General features: G+C 41.6%; 1 protein-coding gene across 2 annotated transcripts; it reads left to right on the top strand.

Annotated features, from left to right (window-relative positions):
• The first annotated feature begins 688 nt into the window (after positions 1 to 688).
• Positions 689 to 20369, top strand: LOC125901596 (phospholipid phosphatase 3-like). 2 transcript variants are annotated; one of them, XM_049597318.1, is made up of 6 exons: positions 689 to 1088; positions 10530 to 10687; positions 16527 to 16807; positions 16970 to 17027; positions 17159 to 17335; positions 18795 to 20369. In XM_049597318.1, exons 1-6 carry the CDS (start codon positions 950 to 952, stop codon positions 18921 to 18923), a joined length of 942 nt encoding a protein of 313 aa, XP_049453275.1. In that variant the 5' UTR covers positions 689 to 949; the 3' UTR covers positions 18924 to 20369. The 2 variants fall into 2 exon arrangements, with proteins under 2 accessions (XP_049453275.1, XP_049453276.1); XM_049597319.1 differs by lacking the exon at positions 10530 to 10687 and adding an exon at positions 9217 to 9371.
• The last annotated feature ends 511 nt before the right edge of the window (positions 20370 to 20880 follow it).

Raw genomic sequence — 20880 nt, 5'->3', positions numbered from 1 at the left:
GAATGCCTTAGGGGATTTTTTTTTTTTTTTTAATTCAGCGCAAACATCCACTTGGACTCAGCGAAGAACTGATTAGATTTTGGTGGTAAAAGGTCAAAGTCACTGCCACCACATCTTATTCTCATGAACGCCATATCTGAAGAACAACTTGAGGGAATTTCATCACATTTGGTACACAAATCCACATGGATTTTGGTGGTCAAAGGTCAAGGTAAGTGTCCACTTGAACTAAACAATGAACTAAGACTTTGGTTGTTGAAGGTCAAAGGCCAACCTCACTGTGACCTCTCCATTACATTCTCGTGAAGGTGATGGTGTAAGTTATGAAGGAGAATGTAAAAAAAAAAAAAGTGACAATTGTCCCTTGACGTAACAAAAGCTATCAGTCAAATGTAATGTAGAAAAGACCAATTTCCCATTGAGATGTAGTGGATTAGAAGTATTAGGTAGCATGGAATGGAAATATTCAAGCAAAGTACAAGTACCCTGAATTTGTCTTTAAACGCTTGAGTAAGTTAAATTTCATCACTGGTGAATTCCCCTTTGGCCCTGCTGAGTTGTAGCGAGCATTAGGAGGTGAGTGTGGGAATCAGCATGAGTGAAGGAGCTGCCATATGGCATTAATTGAAAGGGGAGGAGCTGGAGGAGGAGCGGCTTCCTCTGAAGGCTGTCATAGGACTCCCACTACTTCTCTAGAAAGGAGCAAAGGATGGTTAGAAGTTAGAAGAAAGCGAGTAGTGACTGTCAGAAGACAGACAGGAGCTATAGCAGTTAGATTCTCAGAGTACTTAGTGAACAGCAGACTAACATTAGTATAGACCTGCATGACGACGACTCCTCAGGACTCAAGTCGGTAGACACCCATAGGTAGAAATACAGCAAACGCACGGCGAAAGCTTGTAACGACAGTTTTTATTTCCTTTAATTTGAAGCACACAACACGTTTTAAATGCAACGCTGTTTGATATATGAGAAAAGTATGGCAGCCGAGACGAGGAACGGCGGGAGTTCACTCAACAACAATAACTGCAAAGACCACAGCAGGAGAAAGTTACTGGTGGGAGTGGACCTCTTCTGCCTCTTTTTAGGTAAGACTACCACTCTATATAAAATACATCTATATATGACATTTAAACTATCATATACATGTAAACCTAAGTGTAACGTTATATGTGTATTACTACGATGATTTTTGGTTACGTTAATCTGCTGTGGCTTTTTTACTCTTTATATTGTTTAATTATAATATTATCTGTAAACTTTACAGGGATTAAACCGTGTTCAAAATTAAGTTTTTATTCACTATCTGCCATAGTTTTTTCCCCAAGTAACGTTATCGATATAGTATGATATAATGTTAAGGTCATAGTTAATTTGTGACATTTAATTTAGGTTAGCTAACGGTCCTATGTAGAACAGGTTAAGCTAGCTAAACGACCGTTAAGACTTAAATTTAACGTTGATTCAAATGTAACGTTAATTTAAACCATTAAGACACTGGTATAGCTAAGCTACATATGATATTTAACCCCTTCAGAGCCCTATTATGTTCCAAACACAAATAAATATTTTAATATTGTAATGGAGGTTTTAAACTCTAAATGCATTCATAAAATGGGATACTTAATTATGTTTTTTTTGTCTGTCCATACCAATGGACAAAGTATCTTAAAAATCATCTAGTTCGGCCCATTACATGACCAGACTAAGAGGTGCAAGGTTTCTAGGGTTGCCCCGTAATAGTCGACCAGAAAGGTCAGTAGTTGGCAAGATTTCATCGGTCGCTTAGTCAGAGGAAAAAAATAAAAAAAATAAATGTGAAACTCTATTAGGAGCTGCGCCCTGTCAAAATAAATCAAAACCTATATGACCGGACCATGTGGGTATTTAATTTGAAAGGACAGACACAGGAATTGGCCACGCACAGCAGTCAGACAGGAAACCAATACAAACCAAACCAATCACAGCCGACATATCTTTCCTTTCTTCTGTACATATTCAGTCTGATAAATAGGGAAAAGTTGGGCTACCCAGAGCTTTACATCTGTCCCACGGACAATAGGCCTACACACTTATAAACAGCACCTGGAAGAAGATCAGCTCTGCTCTCAGGATTCAGGTCAATAGGCTATACGATGCTTGTTAAGGTAGCAAATTCAGCGGCAATCCTCCGCCGTGCTCTTGACATCTGGCACAAGAGTAGCACCCAGAAAAATGTGGCATGTGTACGGCCCCTAATTTCCAGGGCTGGTATCTGCAGTTATTCCACAGGCTAGTTAATAACATGTCGGGCAGGAAATCCAAAGTGTGGGGTCACTTTGAGAAGGTGAAGGACGAACCCAAGGTGATATGTAAACTCATCTTCATTGGTCGACTACAAACATGACGTATCATCTGAAACATGGAAGTAGCTACATGCCCATTAGCCACTTAGCACAATCATTACTGCTTTGCTGACAGCGTCATTAACAGGCAGCTCGCTCAGTGTGTGACGTGCACTTGTAGATAAAATATAGGCCTATATTAATGAAGGTTCATTAGTACGGTTTGTATTTCTCTGTAATGTAGCACAGTGTTAACAATGTTACTGATACTATTCTTTCTCACACCTTCAACTCAAACCATTGTGTTGCCCCGCCCAAAATATATAGTTTAATTATTTAAATGATAACATAAATAAAAATTTAAATTGATCTTGCAGGCACAGCCAGCAGGAGAAACACTACTGCGCATATTCAGTGGGCCGCATACCACCAATGTGAACCGGAAGCTAGAAAACTTTTTTTTTGCCGTATGCATCAGGCGAGCAACTCCCATGGAATGGATTGGCTCCATCTTGGGGACTGGTATCTAGCTATTACCAGAACCTATGTCGGCCATACTTGTTAAAAAAGGGGACGTGGCTCTATGCAGTCCAATTTAGATAATGTGGAACACTGTGATTGGCCTCTAGACATTTCATTAAATAAGTCTGTACATTTGCACTCAGATGATAGTAATCATAGATCCACACATCCTGGAAAAATAATGTCCATTGGAACAGACATGGGATCTGAATGGGTTAAATAAACATGTCAGTTAAATTATTCAAATGTGATTGAACCTTTAAAGATACCAAAAAACTAAGCTAATCATGTTATTACACCAAACACTCGTGTCAGCCAAACTGTTTCAGCTAGCTAGCTCGACAAGCTGCATTACCTAAGCAGCAAGTGATGCCCCATTAGCAATATACACATTTAGCTGTAACAGCTATGAAGTTACACATTTTCCAAAAAATGCATTAGCTTAGCTAGTGGAAGTGTGTTTTCCTCAGCCCCACCACCCCTAACCAAAATAGTGCTGGCAGAGGGGGAACTAATAAATTGCCCCAGGAGGGAGATATTTCTTTGGTCTGTCCAGCCACACCTGTACTGTACCTCTGCTTTGACTCCTCATTATATTTTCCAGAATGGCTCACATACCACACCAGCAGGAATTCCTTTGATCTCCACATCTGGCATAATATATGTGTGTGTGTGTGTGTGTGTGTGTGTGTCTGTGTGTGTGGAGTAATTAAGGGAAGTGGTGAAAAGGTCAGACCTGAGTGTGTGTGCATGTTCATCAGCACAGGTTCTGTGATATTCAACAGCTGCAGACACAGGTTTAAGGGTGTTATTGTGTTACGCCGAAGTTTGAACCCAAAATTACTAGTGAAGGGTTTGCCCGTCCTTGGGTCTTAAAGGACCAGTGTGTAAGATTTAGGGGGATTTAGTGGTGTCTAGCAGTAAGGATTGCAGATTGTAACCAGCTGAAACTTCTCCTGGTTAAACCCAGTTCAGACGAAAGATTGACGACGAGACGAAACCGTTTTAGAACGTTGTAGAGAAAAGTTGCAGTGGTGTGAACTGGCTGGTCTGAGCTCGACTCAAGCCGGCTGATTGTGTCACCTGCAACTCAGCTGGTCAAATCACCAGTGGTTGGTTTTAGAATGTAAAGCATGTCAACTGTTTCAACAGCCAATTAGCTTGTAGTGAAGTCCGCAGACAGCGTCTTCGCATCCTGTGGCGGGTGCTCCGTCCTCGCCGAGCCCTCTGTCTGAACAGAGCTTTGGAATTCCTTCAGTGTTCACTGTTGAGGAGGTTTTTACTGTTTTTTACTAAATTATCCACTGAGGTATCTTAAGCCTTTGACCATTCACACATTTCAGGAATTTATTTTCCTTGATCATTCCAATGTGTTTTCTGTTGAACATTGTTATGAGATTGCAAAAAGCAGAGCAGTGTTTGACCGTAAGCCAAAATTGTTGCAACTGCTTGGGTAAAGCACCAGTCCAACCATTGTAAAAACAAAATCTACAGCATAAACAAGTCTTTTTCTGACTAGTTATATTTAGTTTCAGTCTACTTTTTGTCTCTGTGGAGGGTAAATCCCCGTGATTTGCTCTGTACACAAAGGAGCTTGTCAACAAACCAGCTGGGTTTTTTTTTTCTGGCTAAAGATGTGGTTTAAAGAGAGCGACCACAAGGAGGAAATGGTGGGCCAGTGCTGGTAATCACCGCTTCTCCATTCTCTCACACTGATTGCAGTGTTACTACATCCAGGGATATCTCTCCCCTGTTCTGCCATGCACATGAACTATCTCCGGTCAGTGTGATCCCAGTAGACCCCCAGTGCCAGTAAAGATAACATTAGTCAGTACGTTGGAAGAGAAATTCGCCCTGATTCAGTGGTGACTGGAACTAAGTCCTGACTAATGATGCTGAGGAAAGCAGGGGGCTGTTACTTAGTGTTTGCTTGAACCCTGGTGAGGTGATCAGGTTCAGTTTACACTGAGCCGTAGCAGGTGGCTTTCATGTTTTCTGGCTAATCGTCTTATAATGGTTCTGTGTGCTTTTGCCCTGGTTCAGCACAACAGTAGGTAAAAGGTGGTTAATCAGCTACAAATGCACCTATGTATTTCAGTTTTGTGAACACAGGCTCTTCTTTTTTGATGTCGAACCAAGTAAACAGGAAACTGTAGACAGTCAGAGTTAAATGGTCAGTTTGCCCACTTATTTGTAATGTTGGTATCTCATGCTCGTGGTATTTATGTGGGAGAAGTCTTAAAATATCTCAAAACTTCAGAAACCAAAAGTATGACCAGGACTCCCTAAAGAGTTTGGTTTAGGTTTTGAATGAAGTTGAAGTGAAACTACTTCCAAGAGTTCAAGGTCTCATTGGTCAAAGTTCAAGGTCACTGTGACATCGTCTGTCTTGTCCCCGTGAACACAATATCTCAAAAATGCCACGAGGGAATTGCTTCAAATTTGCCACAAACATTCACTTTGAGTCAAGGATGAATTGATTAGAATCTGGTGGTCAATGGTCACTGTGATCTCACAAAACATGTTTTTGGCAATAACGCAAGAATTCATACGCTAATCATGACAAAAATTCACAGAAATGTCATTGGATATAATGATGCAGTGATAACATTTTATATCCAAAAGGCCAAAGGTCATCTTCACTGCCACATCATAACATTCTGCAAAAACACTTTCCTGACCATTATTCAGTGTCATATGTCAGAAACAGAAGGGGAGACATTTGATCAGATACTGAATTGTGACACTGATCTTGGGTGTCCACCTTGAAACGGCAACTTGTTGCTTGAAGTGCAACTTCACTGGTTCATGGAGGCATACACTCACGAGACTGTAATTCTAGTTCCTTGATTATTTGATAATTTGTTTCTATAAAATGTCTCTGTGTTTCCCAAAGCCAGAGATGGCGATGATCCTTAAATGTCTTACTTTGTCCACAACCCAAAGATATTCAGTTTCCTGTCATAGAGTAAAGAAAACAGAAAATATTCACATTTAAGAAGCTTGAATCAGAGGATTATCAAATCAAATGGCAGCTAATGTAATTGTTGATAACAAATCAATTAATTGTTGCAGTGCTAATGTAGCTACATGTATTGTTAATGCCAGTTGTCAGAATTACTTTTGTATGTGTGTGTATTTAGGGGCTGTGAGGAATAGAGGAGGAACAGATATGTACACTCTCAACTGCCTGGTGTTTAAAACCTGCTCTTCTTGAAAAATGTGAATGATAAATGGAGCAAAAAAATGTGAGAAAAGCAGCAGTTACAGCCAGCAGCAATTCAATGCAAATGCTCTTTGCTTTTCCCTTCCATAGTGGAACTATGAACTCAGTTTTTCTGCAGACAGACAGACAGACGGACAGAGAGAGAGACAGGTTTGTGGGGGCTGCTACGAGTAAAAACAACTACATCTGTGTATACACCACAACTGCCTCAGACATGTATACATTTCTACACCAGACAGCGAGAGATCCCTGCAAATGGAAAATGTGCGTCTGTTTGTTTTAACAGTCACACTCGGTGTTTTGGCGAATGCCTCCAAAATATGATGGGGGATTTAATTCAGCGTGAGGGTTATACATTGATTCTAGTTTCCACAAACTGCAGCTACATGGAGCTGCCAGTGCTGCCGCCAAACTAGGGGAAAGGCAAATGGGCAGGCGTAGGAAATTCTAACAAGTGTGCCTTAATGATAAGTTTTCTCCCACATTTTGATGCGAGACGGACGGCGCTCTGTCATGTGCTGAGAAAGTCATCATCATTCTTCATTTACAGTGTTTGCTTATTTTCAGTTCCCCAGGTGATTATTAAGGAAAGTGCTTTAGGGCAGAACCGAACAGAGGACACCTGATGTTGACATTAGCAACTGAAAACTTTGGGGGGAAAAAAAATGTCTCTGTCCGGCTCCAGTTTTGTTTGTTTCTGTTGTCTTTGGGTTGATGTTGAGCTAATGCTAAAGACATACCCACGCCTGCCGACTGGTGTTGTTGTTGGCAGGACAAGGACACCCTCCCCCTCCTCCCTCCTGCCTCCTCCTCCTCGCCCCCTGGTTGTTAGAGGAGGGAAAGGAGGAAGAGGGTAGGAGGGGAAAATCCTAACATGCTGCTCTCAGTGCTGATGCTGCACTGTTTAAACGCATGGAGGGGAAGAAACCCCAGCTGAGTGTCTGGAAAACAGGACCTGACAGTGTCTTGTTGTGGTTGTCTTTTTTATCTTCTTTCCAATCAGCCGTTTGAAGCACTTGACCCAGCGTGCAGGTTTCTTAAGAGCTGTGGTCACTTTATTTCATCAATCCATTTGCCACCTCTCTGTCTGTCTCCATCACTCTCTACCCTCTGCCTATGGTCTTGTGGTTTGTATCAAGTCTAAGGAGTTTAGAGGCACTTGCAGGGGTCAGGACTCTGGGGTTAATGCTGTTTGCATCCAGCGCTTTCAGCCACGTGTGCTGCTATTTTTTAAGACACATGTACAGGGCTCAACACTAACTTTTCAAGTAAGAGCTTGTCACTATCTTTTGGTGCCAACAAAAGTTGTCAGCTTTTTGTTGACGTAACTGAAATTGTGGTTGCCATTTTTAGTCAGCTTATATTTGAGTAATTAAGATACTACGCAGTTTAAGGATGAAAATATGACATAAACAAACATGTGACAGCTTCACGACAGTTAACAGTAGGTCTTTAACAGGGGGCCATGACCCTTAGAGGGGTCCTCAGAGTTACTGTTATTTTCTTGAAAGTTTGTGTTTTATTAAAATGTCTGAAAATATACATTAACATGAATCCAACCTAATAAAGGCAAAGATAAATCAGCCTATTTGTATAAAATACCCCAAACCATTAATCAGATGGACACAAAACTAATGACAGGCTTTTACAGTACATGTTACAAAGTGGTTGCCACTGATGGCACCCAAAGGCAAAGAATTGGTTGACAGTTTCTCAGTGGCAACCTGGCAGCCGTTATCCTCAAGCCCTGCTGTACATATCAGCAGTTTGGGAAGCCAAGGTCTCTGTTTTGGAAGTCCTGTGTGAATGTGTTCATGGCCAGGCTAAGCAAACTGAAGGGATCAGACATTCAGGATGTAGGGTTCTATAAAGTACTGTATATTTTTACAGTTACAGACCTCTGAGACATAAAGCACCACCCTGCTCTTTCTCTCACCACCAGACTTGCTCTGGAGCTGATTGTAGCTCTGTCCAGGTTATTTGTTTAAAGAGCGAGAATAAAAAGAGAAAGTTAATAATGTGAATCCTGCTGAATGTGAAGGGAAGGCCGACATTCTGGAGTTCCCATCAGGCAGCAGAGCTCCGTCTGTAACCTGAGCTCAATCCAGCTGGACCTTCAAAGGCCAAAGTCAGCTGTGTGTGTGTGTGTGTGTGGATGTAAGGGGGTTGAGGGGCTCAGCAGTCAGCGACTGAAGCCTGTGTTGACATTTGGTTTGAGAAATCATGCCCCCCCTCACCACAGTCATCCTGCCTTGAGCGGCACTCAGCGTTGACCTCTGCACCCCGGTGCGTCTTAGCTGTTCAGACAGAGAGACAGAGGAGTTAGAGGGAGCGCTGATGTTTGTTTTCCTTTGTATCGGCAGATCGCAGAATTATTCAAAAAGAGTGACTTGAAAGCTCCGCCATCAGTTAAGTGGCGCTTTGAAGTGATTTGAAAGTGTTTTCCCAATTCTGTCAGAGATTTGAGGCCTCTCCTGGGTACCACGTCCACACTCCAATTTCAAAGTCCTCCACTGAAGCCTTTGGTAAATGGGGAAAAATAAGCTGTACTTTTTGGCTTGCATCTCAGTAACACCCACTCTGTTTGTTGTGCGGAGATAAATAAGATCTCTTTGCCACTTTAAGTGACGAAAGACACTAAATTGATCAGACGCAGACACCCCCTCAAGGGATCTTTAAGTGGGTCGTTTTAAGTGCACTTGAAAGCCTCGGCAGGAAAGGAGGGATGTCTCTGATACTGTTTGTGTGTTTTTTTTCCTTGTCAGATAGCAGCAATGGTTTCTCTCTTAAGAACATGACACATCCAATCCTTTCAGCGCTAACTCAGCCTGTTATAGATCAGTTAATGCTATTCTAAGCATAAAAGGTTCACTTAAGTCCAAAACAATGATGTAGCTTTGATTCTGGCATCATATCCAACACATTTTATTTTGTTTATTTTGGCTCGCTTTCTCATGACCGCATCACTGTCAGTTCTGAAAACAGGATGAGATACGTAACCTGAATACATGTCTGCTGGGAGTTTTTAAAATGTTTGTATGAATGTCTCCAATTCTGTCTGTGTGCCTTTGTCTGCCTTTCTATGTGTCTTCCTGTTGATACTGTCTATTGATGAAGCTGTCCACTGTGTGTCCAACCATACAGTGTTGCTCGTTGCTGTGTTTTTGCACAAATCTCCCTTCCCGCCTTACCAGAGAGGATTCTTCTGCAATGACAACAGCATCAGGCTGCCCTATAAAGACAGCACGGTGTCCACTACCGTGCTCACAGCCGTGGGCGTCTCTGTGCCCGTGGTCTCAGTAAGTCCTGCTGTGGTACTGCAAGAGAGCTAGAGAGCACATGTTGGGACACTCATTTCATCCGATGGCTGGTTTGTGACACCTCAAAAGACGTGATTGGTTCGACAGGCTCTGACTCACACTCCGTGGTTTTACATGTTGTACCTCATTAGTTGCAAATCATGTATACCGTGCATTACTGCCAACCGTTTTCCAAAGCTACTGTGTATTATCGGTAGCTTTCAGATTGATTCCTGACCCTGAGGACGTGGCCTTCCAATTTTTTCACAACTGTAAAAAATGTATGAACTGTTTAAGTATTTTATTAGGTAAAATATACTAAAGATTTTGCTGCTTTAAGAAAATAGTCATTTGTAAGAATGCAATTGCTTTTCTTCCGATAACTGAATAATCATTCCATAAACTAAAAGCTATCCGAAATAGCTGCTATATGAATGCTCTGGATGTTATGGACAGAACCTTTAACTTATGTAAACTGCTTGTCTTAAGTGACTTATAGTCCAAAACTTTGAAATATTCAGTGTATTACCATGGAATATGTAGAAAATGAGACAATATTCAAATTTTAGAAGCTGAAACCACTACCTTTTTTGTCATTTTTGCGTAAAAATATCTTTGAAACACAAAATCAGCTTCTTTTTTATTAGATTATTAGATTAGATTTGATTGTGAACAAAAAAAAAACAACAACCTTTAAATGATGAAAAAAAACAAGCAAACATATTCAGTAAACAGTACTTGTAAAATGGTTGCCAGTTTTTGCCAGATGTCTGCTGCTTATTCTCATTCTATAGTGAAATTAATAGAAACCAATAGGAGCCCGAAGAAAGAGTTTAAAAACATATGGTGTGCTTTGGAAAATGGCGAGCAGTAACACATAGGTATGGTCCTTTAAGACAGCCACAGGTGTGCTCAAATGTCACCGCCAACACTGAATATTGAACAAAGCTGGATTCATTATTTCTTGATTTGTCACAGATAACAGCCTCAGAATGGATTGAGCCTGTCCCAGATGTTCCCTCGTTGCATCTTGCTTGTACTCGCGACCTCTCGTAATTTGCGTATCATTAACCCAGCACCTCCATCTCTCTCCCTTTCCCTCACCCATCCCCGCCCCCCTTCTTCCTCTCTGTGCCGCTCACTGCTTCTTCACACTAGCCGGCCTGCCTTTCTTGGTCATTGAGACCAGTGCTGTTCAGCCTTACCGTAGAGGGTTTTACTGCGATGATGAGTCCATCAAGTACCCGGCCAAAAATGGAGACACCATTAGCGACGGTGTGCTTAGCGCTGCTGGCATTCTTATCACCATCCTCTCTGTAAGTCACCTCACTCTGATCACTAATGTCATCATCACTCTTTGTGTTTCAGCAGCACTCACCGTTACTAGCAGCACCAACTGACGCCTCATCCGCAGCACATTGTAGTATTTTTAAAAATTCCACTATTGGTTCTGATGTGTTTATAATAATATTTGTAAATGCAAGATTATGATATAGAGGTTTTAAACTGTTATATTTGTTCCAACTACAGCACATTTTCTCCAAGCAAACCCTGCGTATCCCCACTGCACACATGTTCAGAGGAATACACTCCTGCACACTCCATCACAGGGCTTTATCTGACTGTTGACTCACTGGGGCTGTAAACTGAGATTATCCTCCATGATAACGGAAGCAACACCTCCCCATACCTGTGCTATCAGCCCCTCTGATTGGCTTCAGCACATTCCAGATAAAAACCAGTCAACAACATTTGTTCAAGGCTTTTCTCCTCGGGGGCTTAAGATGACTCGGTTGATTAAGGCACTTTAGCGAGTGAAGTGTTGAGTTGTTTGCTGCAATCTCCTGGGAGAAAACAGTCAGGATGCATCTAGGATCTGCACAATAAACTGTCATCCCAACATCCTGTTATTGAATTTCATTTTTATCTATTTGCCACAGCTCAGAGGTTGAAAGTTAAATCTGTTCCATACATTTTTCTGCCACGGTTTTGTGACATGCTTTCCATTTTGAGTAATGCACCTATATACGCAGCTTCATAATGGTTAGCATTTCGGTTAGATGCAAAAGTGGGAAAAAATGAAAGGCAAAAAATGCTTTGTGTCGCAGTTACCTGTCTAGAATCTAAGTACATGATTGTGCACTGACCTTTGAGCTCTCTTAAAACACTTCTGAATTCACAGACATGCTGTGGCTCAAAAACATCCAGTGTAGATACTGACATGCAGCTTCTGTCCTGCTGCTGATATGGACAGTGTAGACTAGGTGTAGTGTGTATGTATATTAACATAATAGCAGTAGCCATTTCTTCTAAATTAGTGCAGCAAAACATAACAGAACTCTCCACCCTGACATCCAAACCTTAATTAAACCATACCCTCACCTAATAAAACACATTACTGCAGCAGTCCTAAATAGTGTTTTTTAAATTACAAATAATCCCTACATCTTATTGTTTCACTGCACATACAGCCCCATTTCCATCTGTCTTAAAGGACAGTTCACCCCAAAATCAGAAACCCATATTTCCTCTTCCTTTTCCTCTTGCCTGTAGTGCTGTGTATCAGTCTGGATTGTTTTGGTGTGAGTTGCAGAGTGTTGCTCTTGTTTGTTGTGCTCAAAGTGCCCAAAAAAAAATCTGAAAAACTCAACATCAACGTCTCTTTCCAGAAATCATGACCTGGTTACTGAAGATAATCCACAGACCTTGTTGTGAGAAGTTTCATGTAGGAACTATTTTCTTTCTACTGAACTACACCTTCCAACCTTGTGCTCGTGTAATCATTAATGGCGTCCTCCTTGGCTGAGCTGTAACGTTAGCTTGCTCAGTGGTGCAATGTGAGCTAGCAGTAGTAATCATAAAAATAATATTTATTTATATAGGCTAGCACCTTTCAAAACAGAGTTACAAAGTGCTTTACAAAATCGAATAAATGACAAAGCAAATAAAACAAGATAAAAGCAATAAAAACAGAATACACAGCAGTTAAAATCACCCAATGTCAATTTTAAACAAGTAGGTTTTCGGAAGTGATTTTAAAGATGAGAGTTCTCAGCCCTGATTTCCTCAGACAGGTCAATCCCAAGTCGTGGAGCTCTGACTGCCAAGGCTCTATCACCTTAGTAAATTAATCTAGACCTCTGAATAACAAGAAAAGATGAATCCAAACATCTCAGATTGTGAGAAGGAACATAGAGCAATAAACGATCTCGGTAGTGCGGTAGAAAGAAAACAGTTCCTACATGAAACTGCTCACAACAAGGTCTGTGGATTATCTTCAGTAACCAGGTCATGATTTCTGGAAAGAGACATTGATGTTGAGTTTTTCCAAATGTATTTTTTTGGCGCTTTAAGCACCACAAGCTGAGTGCCATCTAGTTCCATTATATTGGAGAGAAGGCAGACATCTCTACAGCTGATATCTCCAACACTCTGCAACTCACACCAAAACAATCTAGACTGATAAACAGCACTACAGGTAAGAGGAGAAATATGCATTTTTAATTTGGGGTGAACTGTCCCTTTAATTTAACCTGGAAATTGACCATTGGACTGTAACACCTCAGCAACCTCTTAGCAACCATTTATTAAACTGCTAGAGATCATCCTGAAAGCCATATCAACCATGTGGCAACCACCTGTAAACAGACTGGGAACCACTGCAGCAACTTTATGTAGCAACCCAGAAGCTAAACCTTAGCAACAACTAATAAGCAACAATGTGCCACCTGACAACATCTAGCAAAGTCTCAACAGCTGCTAACACGTTAGCTTCACATTGATAATGCTAATTGATAGCAATGGGGTAGCAAACACAGCAGCAGAAAAATTCTTTAGAAACTTCCTAGTTGCTCTGTGTTCTTACTCAGCACTGCCGTAGCATGTGCAGTTGTCACCTGGCACACCAGCAGTGGGAAGGTGCCTTACCTCATGGCATGGCCCATCTCTCCCTGTAGCCAGTAGTGCCCTCTTCCTGGAGAGCAGACTACTATATGGGCTTGGGGCCACAAGGGGTTTTCATGGTGAGAAGGCGTCCTGGCCCTGTGTAATTATGGTTGACGCAATGGTTGTTCGGTTAAATGCTGTAATTGGCAGGGTGGAATTGTGGTGAGGGCCCAAAACAAGAAGACTTTGCCAGATATCTAATTTTCCCCTCGCAAAACGTGACTTTACAATCCATCTCCCCCCCCGGAGCGTTCTAGCCAGTCTTTGTGTTTTCTGAACCAGAAAACACCAACATTAGGATATTTAGCGCTTCGTTTCCCGCTAAACACAGCTGAGAATCACAAGAGGCCACAGCCTTCATAATTTATGCAGATCTTTTTTAGGAGAAATGAAAACACCACTTTGGAAATACAAGTCATTTGACATAAGCCACAAATCAGCATCTTGCCCCCACGATTATCTCTTGAGGTCTCAGTGTAACAGCTCCATATCCTCCAATGCCAATTCATTTATTCATTCACACAGTTAAATCTTTCTCACAAGGGGAACCAGATGTGTTTTCTCCCCCTTCCCTCTTTCCCATGGAAGCAGCTGGGCTTTATCGAGCTGGCTCTAAAGGCCTAGATGGTGGAAAACAACACACTCTATCAGCTTGTTAGATCTCCGTAAAGGCTATCCCTCTGCAGAGAGTGTTTCCCAGAATGAGATTTATTTCTGCGCCCCTTGAAAGAATGTCTGATGAAACCGAGATACTAACATGAAAACAGCCAGACATCCCTTGTGAAATCGGAGCCGTTTGAGAGAGGCAGCCGGAGCGATGAAAAACAAACGTGCCCCCGACATGCGCCTGGCAGAGTCTGGCCACCAGAATCAGACACGTCGCCTAGCTCAGCATTTCTGCTGATTAGAACCAGCGGTGCCTCCCCCGCTCCCTCCCTCCCTCCAACCCCACTCCTCATTCCTCCTCTCACCTTCCTCTTTCTCCTCCTCCCTCTGCCCTCCATCCCTTCACTTTCTCCCTGGAAACTCCCCCACACTCTCGTTCTTACTCCTCTTCCACACTTTCATTTGCGAGTTACTGGAAGACAACGGGATGAGGGGGTTGGGAAGGCAGTTTGGAGCTGGAACAGCTGTTGTGAGTTATGGCTGTCCACCTCCCCCCCACACGTCAGTCGTCGGTTTTAGATGGTGGTTTATTTACACACTTAAAGAAAACTATACATGGCGGACAGTTTGAGTTGCCTCCCACGTCGCCTCGCTGTTTTCTCTCAGAAGTAGAATGACACAGGTAAACACATTCAGCTGTAATGGAGCCCTTTTCAACCACTTCAGAAGGAATCACTGAATTCTGTTTTAGCCACCATAATAACATCTTGATCCTGAACAAAGTTATTTTAGTCACATACATCACTTCAGTTCTTTATAGCCTGGTTCCAAATGTCCACCTTCACTGAGAAACACACTGATGTACATTTCAACAGAAGTCTTTGAAAGCTAAGTGCTGTTTATAATGTGAAATTTACAAGTTTACAGTGTCTTAATGTTAAAAATGGTGGTGACAGAGAATGTCTATGAAAGACCTTAATAGTACAGGTTTATTCGACTATTGTTATATTCAGATGATGGCCCTGTCTGCACATATACAGATATTTTTTAGAAATGGATATTTTCCTTGTTTGTATCTGTCCACATGACCTTCATTTTATAAAATATCTCTGTGCACACAATGCCAAAATGACACCAAACACTTGCCGGCGTTAGCTGACTCCCACGTTCTCCCCTCGTTGCAAAGGCTGTAAAGTGCAGTTTACCTTTTTCAAAACATGGCTGGAGATCTCATCACCGCTGTCTCCACTGCAGTATAAAGACAAAGGAACTCACTCAAAGATACAAGTTTGGAGCCGTACACATGCCAGGTCATTAACCAGCTGGAAGATACGGGGTCGGGCGCGGGACGCTACTTTTGTGCCTTTTTGTGTCACTCTCGCATTCGAGCGCACTTGCCGCGCGTCTACGGTGAAAACAATGAATTTGAGGGTGCAAAAAACACGGCATGTGTACAGCCCCTTATGCTCTTGACATGCAAAAGTTTTCCCTCAATGCCTTATCCACAGCTGTTTCACTCTTAACATTGTCCCACCATCTGCTGGTTTAACCAATCCTGATTCAATCGCCGTTTCTGTCAGATGTCAAAACCGCAAATGCTGAGGTAGCGCAAAAGAATTGGGTTCAGCAGATGCCGCCTTTCATGCATGGTGTTGTGCAGCAATAGTAAGGTTAAATGTAAAGTCATTAGTCGAAGCAGTACTAACAAAATGTAAACAAACCTGTAGTCCTGTCTGTTTTAGGCTCACACTCATTACATGACGCAACAGTGGGCATGTGTGAGTTTAAGGGATGACGTCATTGTTTCCCAAACGCTATGTTTTACACGTCCATAGGGATAAAAGTAAGTAAATGAAACTTTGCGTTGGTTCACGCAGGACACGGAAGTCATACGCCCCAGCTGTAGTCAGCAGACAGCCAGCTGATTGGATCATTGTGTCTAATCACTCTCATACAAATCACAGTCCATTCTCACAACAAGGCGGTCCATTTAATATGGCTTCCTACTCACTCATCTCTGCTTCACCAATGCTGCCACACACCACTGCCGCTGCTGCTGGCAAAGCTTTACCTCCACCTTCCTAATTCAGAGTCCTAATATGGCATTAAGGTCAAAGTTTCTGCATTGCGCTCCCTGTTTTTGCAAAGCAGAGTGGAGCCCTCAGCGCCAAACATAACTGTATTTCCATTTGTTGCGATAAATGGTTAAATCTATGACAAGTGTTCCTGACTGAACCAGAGTTTTGAAAAATCTGCACTTTAGAAGGTGTTTTTAGTGACCTAAATCTTTGTTTGCATGTAGACAAGAGGCCAAAAGGTAGAGGAAAATATCTGTCTACAAAAATATCTCTGTTGTGTAGACAGGGCCTAAGTTAAGTATAAAATCACATGTGAAATATTAGAGTCACACTTGGCTGGCCAAACACACTCCCCTGTCCAAGTAACATAACTTAAAAGTGCTGTCCTGTTCCTCATAAAATATTTTGGCTCCTCTGCACTCACACATTTTCACAGAGCACTCAGGAGATGTGAATTAAGTGCTTAGGAATTAAGGTGTCAAAATCGTGATTTTCACTGATGTCACCATCACTTCTGTCCCTTCAGATCATCATCGGGGAGAGCTACAGGATCTACTTCCTGAACGAGGGATCCAAGTCTTTTGTCGGGAACCCGTACATATCTGCTCTATACAAGCAGGTGGGCGTGTTCGTCTTTGGCTGCGCCATCAGCCAGTCCTTCACTGACATTGCCAAAGTGTCAGTGGGTCGCATGCGTCCTCATTTCCTCGATGTGTGCAAACCTGACTTCTCCACTATCAACTGCTCCCTGGGTTACATCACTGACTACCAATGTCAGGGGCCAGAGAGCAAAGTTCAGGAGGCCAGGTATTATGATCACTGGAGAGAGAAACACATAGAGTCGCATGTTTTGCAATAAAAATGTTTAACATCATACTATTTTAACTGTTTTTTTTTTTGTAAAGTTTACATATGTATCTGTGCAGATTGCAAGCTGTGGTAAAATGCAAATTGTCCTCTTGTTCTCAGGAAGTCTTTCTTCTCTGGACATGCATCATTCTCCATGTACACCATGCTTTACCTGGTGGTGAGTCACTGAATTGTTTTTAACACACATTCTGTTGTACTGCGTATAAATACACACCATGTTAAGAACAAATTCACTCCCCAGACAATAAATTTTTTCTATATCACCTCAAAGTTCTGTCTCGCTTACAGTTTTACCTGCAGTCTCGTTTCACTTGGCACGGAGCTCGCCTGCTGCGCCCTCTGACCCAGTTCACTCTCATCATGATGTCTTTCTACACCGGCCTGTCCCGTGTCTCTGATCACAAGCACCACCCAACTGATGTCCTGGCGGGTTTTGTGCAGGGAGCCCTGGTGGCCTACTGCATAGTGAGTGTTTCTATTATGTTGTAATATTATGATACTTTATATCAGATTACAAACCATTAACAATTTGAGTGGCCTTACTCTGCATAACTTTCCTAAAGAATGTATAGGCTTTTACCCTCTCAATCATCGCTTATGACCTACTGGAAGTGTGTGACACGTGTGTGAATTGTTGATTAAATGCAGAGTTATTCAGCCTAATAACAGTATTCCCTTATGTGGGCAAAATAAGTGGCATGAATTATTATTTTCTGTGTTTGGGACGTTTATAGACCTGTACCCCCACAGCACTCATGTAAGGTCAGGACTTTATAAAAAGGTAGTGACCAAGTGCCGGACCATAAGCTCCAGACATTAAAAATTAAGCTACAAAAATTGAGGACACGGCGCTGAAAAAAAGCATAAATATAGCAAAAGAGTAAATCTGGGGTTCTCTTTCAAATTCACTGTTGATGCTGACACTTTTTACAAATATTAACCAACAATTCCTGCTAGGGTTAGGTACCAAACTGTACTTTTAAGTGAAACTATCACTGCAGCGCTGATCTGCCATGGATAGTTTTGGCTTCTGGTTTAGTTTCTTTTCTGCGTTATTTTACTACTAGAGTAGTATCAATCCTCGACACACGCAAGCAGACGGACAGAGACAGATGATTAGTTTTATGTGTGATTACAAAAGAGCGGCTAAACAAGTCAGTACTTTTTAATCAATGAGTTTATCAGCATCTTTAATTTAATTCTAAAATTTCAAAAAATAAGGTCAGAGATTTTTGGACCAATGTGTACAATGTATTTTGATTTCAGCTATTTGTATTGTATTGTATATATTTGGCTGTTGTTAGCATTACAATAAAAGAAGAAGATATGTTGTAGAGAGGGTGCATGAAAATAGAAACAGAAGGGGACCAAGTAAAGAACCATGAGGAACTCCATACTGTATCTGTAAAGGAAAGGAAGTGACATTACAATGAAAACTGTCAAGAAAAAAAAATGATCCAAGGGGTTATTGTTTCCAAATATGGGCTGCAAGTAATAATTACTTTCGTTGTTCAATAATCTGTTGATTTGGTCTATAAAATGTCAGAGAATGGTGAAAATTGATGATCAGTGTTTCCCAAAGCCCAAGGTAAAGTCCTCCAAAGTCTTATTTTGTCCTAAGATAACCAAACGATATTCAGTTTACTATCATAGAGGAGTAAAGAAACAAGAAAATATTCATATTTAAGAAGATGTAATCAGAGAATTTTGACTTTTCTTTTTAAAAGTTTACTCAAACCGATTAATGGATTATCAAATCAGTTGACAATTAATTCAGTAGTTGACATTTAATCAATTTATTACTGCACCCTTAAAATGTAGCTTGTTAGCTACTTGTCATTGTTCTTGGTAACAGCATTGATTATTTATTCTGAATAAGCCACTTGGCGAGTGAGATGGTCACATTTTTCTCTTCCCTCCACAGGTATTCTTTGTGTCTGATTTGTTCAAACCCAAAGGAAGACGTTCTAACCTGTCGCCGACCCCAGTGAAGAAAGATCTTGTTCCTCCAGCAGACATCAGAGAGCGGAGCAACCATCTCATCATGGCATAGAGAAGGCTGCATACTGACTGTACGTACTCCTGACCTGTGCCATTTAAATCACTACTACAGCCACTGGTCAATACTGGATAAAACAAACTCCCAACAAGCTGGATAATGCAGACAAATATGGAATCTCAGAGGATGAAAGGAGGCTACGGAAAACAGTCAACTGAGTTTTGCTTTCTCATCGGAAAGTTTCATCTTTTTCCTCGGTGCAACCAGACATTTTAATGTGGAAAAGAGAGAGGACTATTTGTACCTCCTCTGTTATGAAGATTATTGGAGATTCTCCTCTGTCAAGGCCTTTCCATGAACACAAGTCTGAGACGAAACAAAACTGAGAAATGGCAGCTGTCAACAAAGCTCAGTGTGCCTTATGTGCTTTCTCCCCTCTGCTGCATCCAGTGGGAGCTACACTAATACTCCTGCCACTCCCTCACTGTGTGACTCATAACAAATCATGACAAAAAAACAAAGTCCTTGATTTCATGAAGGATGTTGTTTTGGTTTGGTTTTATTACAAATATGTGTGATTTATAGCACTATTTTAGCTAAACTCAGTACTGTTTGTCACCACTTGAATGACCTGAAGTGAAGCTTTTGGAAAGCTTTGTAAGACGGTGTAAGCTTTTTGTTATGATCATAATGTCGTGTTCCTCAGAAGGCACACATAAGTTACAGTAGGTGGAAAGTACGGCGAGAGCATATGTGTTGGATGTGGGCCTCTTTCTGCTGGCTAGGACGAGCCCCCACTGAGCCATTTAATGAAATGACTGTCTGTTATATGTACCAGACGGGTGCTCACAAGTGTTAGGTCAGAGTGTGTGTGAGAGTGTGTGTCCCTTGCGTATGCTCATATGTAGTTAATTTCTGTGTCTGTGTGTGTGTGTTTGGGTGAGGCCTTTCTGAGAGTGAGTGCCAATGTGTCTTAATGTCATGTCTATATATTTCAGTGTTTATAGCCAACAAGTGTGCCTCTTTTCAGCCAGAGAACAGGCACCTGCTCCAACAGACACATGTAACACGAGACAGGAACACTGTGGGGGAAAAAAGCATCACGTGCTGTTCATGTACTTTACTGTTACTAATCATAGTGATGATTCACATCACTGAGAAATCCTGTGATATACCGTATGCAACACAGGCATATATATGTATCTATACACACCTAAAGGGGACCTATTATGCTCATTTTCTGATTCATACTTGTATTTTTGGCTTCTACTAGAACATGTTTGCGTGCTTAAATGGTCAGAAAAACTTTATTTTACTCATACTGTCTGTGCTGGAACATCTGAAGTCACCCTCTGTCTGAATCGCATCATTTTAACACCTGTCAATTTCAGCCCCCCTCCCAAAAAAGCTCAGTCTGCTCTGTATCTGCATCCCTGGCATCTCTGCCAAGCCCACAGGAACAGCGTTAGGCGTTAAACCAATCTTAAATAGTGGCCAAAAGTGAAATAACACCATCTGGGTTCATCATGTGATGCCATGAGGCCCAAAAAGGCTTTTTCCTGTAGACATACATTTGAAAGAGTCGTCTGTAAATCAGTGGAAAGTTTTTTGGGCATCACAACCCCAAATAACATTACAAAACTCTCAAAGAACTACAAGATAAGATCATTTTACCTACATTCAAGTTTGCGGAGCGCTACACTACAAGTTAGCTGTTCAGCTGCCGCAAGTCTCGAGCGCACTTGCTCTATGGCCCCCACAGTGTGAAAGATCTGGATAATGTCACACAGTGGAAATAGAGGTTTTTTTTAGTTTCATGCACCACTGAGCAGCTTTTATAGAACTGAACAGGGGCCACCCTTCAGCGTTGTATCCAGTTCTCTTTATACATCCATGGTATCTGCACTGTCATTGCTGCCAGGGGAATGACTGTAACGGGTAATAGTGACACTTTTTACCATGAAAAATCTGGTTGCGTCTAAACGCAACCAGACATGTTCCAGCAGAGATA

This window comes from Epinephelus fuscoguttatus, linkage group LG15, assembly GCF_011397635.1.
Source record: "Epinephelus fuscoguttatus linkage group LG15, E.fuscoguttatus.final_Chr_v1".
In the NCBI taxonomy this organism is placed as follows: domain Eukaryota; kingdom Metazoa; phylum Chordata; class Actinopteri; order Perciformes; family Serranidae; genus Epinephelus; species Epinephelus fuscoguttatus.
Note: the sequence above shows the minus strand (reverse complement) of the source record. Positions and strands in the feature narration are given on the sequence as shown.

Bases quoted from the DNA above. Each gene is read 5' to 3' on its own strand.
- LOC125901596 (XM_049597318.1), top strand. From the start codon at position 950: ATGCAACGCTGTTTGATATATGAGAAAAGTATGGCAGCCGAGACGAGG. The intron at 16,808-16,969 runs GTATTATGATCA...TCTTGTTCTCAG, and splicing joins AGCAAAGTTCAGGAGGCCAG to GAAGTCTTTCTTCTCTGGAC. The intron at 17,336-18,794 runs GTGAGTGTTTCT...TTCCCTCCACAG, and splicing joins CCCTGGTGGCCTACTGCATA to GTATTCTTTGTGTCTGATTT.